The sequence below is a fragment of the Mercenaria mercenaria genome, chromosome 19 (assembly GCF_021730395.1).
Source record: "Mercenaria mercenaria strain notata chromosome 19, MADL_Memer_1, whole genome shotgun sequence".
NCBI lineage: Eukaryota > Metazoa > Mollusca > Bivalvia > Venerida > Veneridae > Mercenaria > Mercenaria mercenaria.
This window is the reverse complement of record NC_069379.1, coordinates 27,285,001-27,289,592: the sequence shown is the minus strand read 5'-3', so window position 1 is coordinate 27,289,592 and position 4,592 is coordinate 27,285,001. Positions and strand designations below refer to the sequence as shown.

The 4,592-nt window shown below is 30.7% G+C and overlaps 1 protein-coding gene across 2 annotated transcripts in view; it reads left to right on the top strand.

Moving 5' to 3' along the window:
- Positions 1-3,718: 3,718 nt before the first annotated feature.
- Positions 3,719-4,592, top strand: part of LOC123542780 (cytochrome P450 3A25-like) — a 10,472-nt gene continuing 9,598 nt past the window's right edge. For both annotated transcript variants that reach the window (XM_045328778.2, XM_045328777.2), the window contains exon 1: positions 3,719-3,969. In XM_045328778.2, the coding sequence (XP_045184713.2) occupies positions 3,896-3,969 (74 nt within the window). In that variant the 5' untranslated portion in view covers positions 3,719-3,895. The remainder of the gene's footprint in view (positions 3,970-4,592) is intronic.

The following is a 4,592-nucleotide window of genomic DNA, read 5'->3' as shown; positions in this document are numbered from 1 at the left end:
AACTTCACTTTAATAAAAGCATTGCCCGGTCATAATTTCAGGATTGACTGATTTATAGATACTACAAATTATATACGAAAGTAAGAAAGAAAACAATAAATTCGAAACCAGAGAATAAAAAACTTACACAAAGTATGTAATGCAAACTGAAAAAAATGGGGATCGAACTCTCATCCCGACGAAAAGGTACAACATGAACACCGCAATCGCTTGTTCGACGAGGACTCGGTCACTGTCTAAATCGTAAACTCAGTGTACTGACTTATTTCTATGTCATGTTTTTTTTCCACTTCTAAACGCCATAATACTGTGCGCTACCTATAGTTCGGTTTTGAGGTCAACGATGTTTTTGTACTTTTAATAATGGAACGGTCCGTTGTTTAGGTAATGTTATTCACTACGATAGATAAGGCAAAGTAAATCATGCTGACTTCCCTAATCGGCAGACGAGTCTATCAATTGAACCCTCAAACTGCATGCGCAGTTTTGGTTTGATACCCACGTGATGATAGCATCCAAAAATACTGTCGCATCTCGTTCTATATATATCAATGTTTACGAAAATAGAGCGTTTCAACGGTTTATAAAAAATCACGAGAAAAACTGTAAAAACTCGAAAGTTCCCGCTATTCTGGAAACTATAAACTGGTCAACATAATGTTTCATGTAAACATATGACACAGTGCCTTCGGTGATAAATTATTTTAAAAATCACAATTCACAATGGGTGGGTTAGTTGCTTTAAGACATTGTACGACTACAACACGGTACTTAACGCCTGAAGATCGGGAACGTCTTCGGGCTAAGAATAAATGAAAAATGAGTAATGACGTAAGGTAGTAAGAGGTGGTATTATTACGCTAAAAAGTTACTTAGTGATAGTGTACTCTTACACAACTTCTTACGAATTTGTACAATCTAGGTCACACGGCCAATGACCGCCATACGTACGCACCGTTCAACCTTTGATAAAATATTTTGAGATATTTTGATCACGGTCTCAACAAGGAAGTAAAATAGACAGGGGTTTTTCAGTAAGTACAAGAGATCTGCTCTTACAAGTCTGTCAAATTCAACATTTGTAATGAATGATTCGTATAAAACGCATGAATTTCTGAAATGTTATGCAACAATTTCAAGAATAAGAATGATTTATTTTTCTGTTTGCTATGCCGGTAAGGTTAAGCTTGAATTGAGACATGTAACATTTTTCATTTTTTAGGGAAACGTTACCTATCTGAGACCGAGGCAGATCAGATGTTTACTAATAAAATGTTTGTGCAGGTGAAACAGGTGTCATTTCGATAGCTATCTTATCATAAAACATTGATATTGTCTTATTGTTTTACTCACTTTAGCTTAAACCTACCGATAACGTTCTTTATTTATGCTCTTTAATGAAACACTTTAATGAAACACGTCAGTGAAATAAAATTATTCTCACTGTTTCAAACAGTGCAAATATCATTTTTATTTTTCACTGATACGGAACTACAATTGAATGCGCAATAATATCATGAATTATAACTGATAAAAATCCTTGCAAAATATTTTTCAGTAAAAATATACTAGTAGATGTACAAAACTGATAACAGAATAATAAATATTTACATTCTATCATAATAAAATGTAAAAGAAATCAGGAAACGTAATAGAACTATTAACAGTTTTTCTTTAAAGATATCCTGACGTCACGACAAATTGGATATAATTTAGTTAAAACAATTAAAATGCATAAAATAGATATAAAATTTGTTTGTTTCAGTGTAAGATCGAAATATATTTCACTCGTGAACACTACAGTATACATTTTCTCTCCTGGCTGCACCTCTCGGGAAAATATTGCATTATAGTGTTCACTCGGTGAAATATATTTCGATCTTACACTAAAATAAACAAATATCCTCCATATTTCATATTTGTAAGTTCACTTAGTTCTAAATTATAAGGATAAAACTTATTTGTTCTTATTGAACACCCCTTCTTTGTATAAAAGTGCATTGCATTTATCAATGTCATGTTCATCAAACAAAAAAAAAAAGAAAAATAGAAATACACCGTTATATTTATGAAAGGCAAATTTGCCTAGTATTATATACATCGTTAAACTACATATGTGCAGTTAAAACAAAAAATGCATCATAAACCGTTTACTAGAATATGTTTTAGTATGGACAGTTTGAAATTTTAAACAGTTATGGTAATATATCACAGTAAAATGTTGCATATGCTTTGTTGGGCTTCGCATAAAAACAAGGGCACTATTTGTTTCGCTGAATAAAGTTGAGAAACTGAAAAAGTAAAATTTCAAACATACCGTGACATTCAAACACATTTTTGATTATGTAATCTCAGTTTTAAAAAATATTATTAGAGAGGTGTATTAATACTTTTGTTTACCCGTACTGAAATTGGTTTGGTTTTGCTACAAAGTTTTTGATAATGTTAAATGAGCATGATATGCCGTTAATTACGTTCTTATGAAATACTGGTAAAAAAAGAGTTGCTATTACGTAATTTTTTTGACATGCTAAAGTTTGAATATGTTTATTAAAAATTTAGCACTAATATATTCCCCTATGGATATATCAACGGTGGTGACGAAAACTGAACAATAATTTTTATATTTCAACTACAAATTTTACGTTTGAACAATGTTATACGTAGTATATAAAACATTTGGCTATTAGGCTGTAAAGATGTTTAAAAGCAAATTGTAAAACCTTTCGCGTTATTTTAAATGTGCACTACATGACGTTAAAATATTTGTTTGTAAATGTAAACAACGAAGGTTAATTTCTAAAGTAAAGTAACATCAAAATAACTCAATTATGACCGAAATTGACAGTTCTTAAGGTAAAAATATTTATATTTATCTGTCGCAGCGACACAACAACTTACGTCGTTATGAAGCCCCACCGAACGTCGCCCAACTGAACGTCACCACGACGTTCGGCGGGGCGCAATAACATGATTTGTGATTGTGTCACTGCGACAGTACAAAATGCATATACTTTCTTCAAAGGAAACATATTTTCGTATAAAAACGAGGCTGTTACATCAATTCATATATGTCAATTACTAGTATTGTTTTGTTCGTATTTTTTTCTGTAAGTGATTATGAAATCATCGCAAAATCTTGATTAGTTTGAATTTATCTTCAAAATGCGATCATGTTGGGTATTTTTCGATTTTTCAACATATCTTTAAAATTCATGATGTTCCTACCACAACACCATGAGATTTTAAACTCTATATAAACGACCAAAATCACTAAAACGTGTTATATATTTGATTGATTAAACTGTCATATATTAAAAGGACGTGCATGATATATCATTATAATTTGTAAAATTGCAAAATTAAATCGGCACAAATGTGTTAGTTATAATGACATATTCTTGCACACCTGTACAAATGAATATACGTATTTTCAAAATAATTTATTATCTGCCATATGTAAAGTACAATAGAGTATTTTAATCCATTGTTTATTAGGTCATTCATAGAAAGATTGGATGATATTGTGAAAGTATTCACATGCACTCTAACAATAGAAACACACATCGAAGTTATTAGACACCATTAACAGATACAGACTCCCATTTTAATGGCTGTATTGTCATGAAAGAGCTGATGACGTCATAAACCATTAACCAATGAAAACGTCTCTCTCTTGAAGAGTACTCCTAAAAATCAACAGACATTGGTTACGTTGTCCATTCAACAATTATCTTTCACACAGTGCGTATGTCATTGCGAGTGAATGAAAGCTATCAGATATACTAACGGTTTGTGAGTAGTAAAACTACGGCTTTGGCTGAAGTACAAAAAAGATTTGAAGAATTATTTTCTCTGACTGAAAGATTGATTGGTGCATTTGAAAGCAACTAAAATGTCCCTATCTTTGGAAGTAAATCCTTGTCTAGTGCTGGCTTTCCTCGGAATGTGCCTTGCCATTATTTACAGGTGAGTAACTTTGATAATTTTCTGTTTTTATACACACAGCGTTCAAAAAAAATATGTTAAATAGTTTAAATACAAACTGGAAGCGTAAAAATTCACTTTCACAATATTTCTCCATTATAGATTATTAAGTAAATAAATAAATAAATCATTAAAAATTATATAAATAAATAAATAAATAAATAAATAGATAAATAAAATCTTAGCACAGACCAACCAAATCAGTTTTTATATTGTTTAACATATTAAATGTAAATTTCAAGGGTGTACCAGAGGTCTTCATTGGACACAGCTGTGCTATAGATATAGATTTTGTCTTTTATGCATTGCATACATTTTTTCTTTGATTTTTTCTTGCCATTATTGATACAATGTAATTTACATTTTGAAATGTATACAAAACTTTACAAAATAAATACAAAACTGAACATTTATTGCAATTTCAAAACGTGAGGAAATTTTTCATCTTTTCTGCTATTCCATTTTCAGTCAACAAAACCATATGTATATTAATGGATTATGTATAATGGAGTAAATTATAAATTACGTTAGGAAAAGTACAATATTAATATCGTATTCGTGACATTCTACCAATTTTAACAGAATGTCAGAAGTCGTGTTGACAG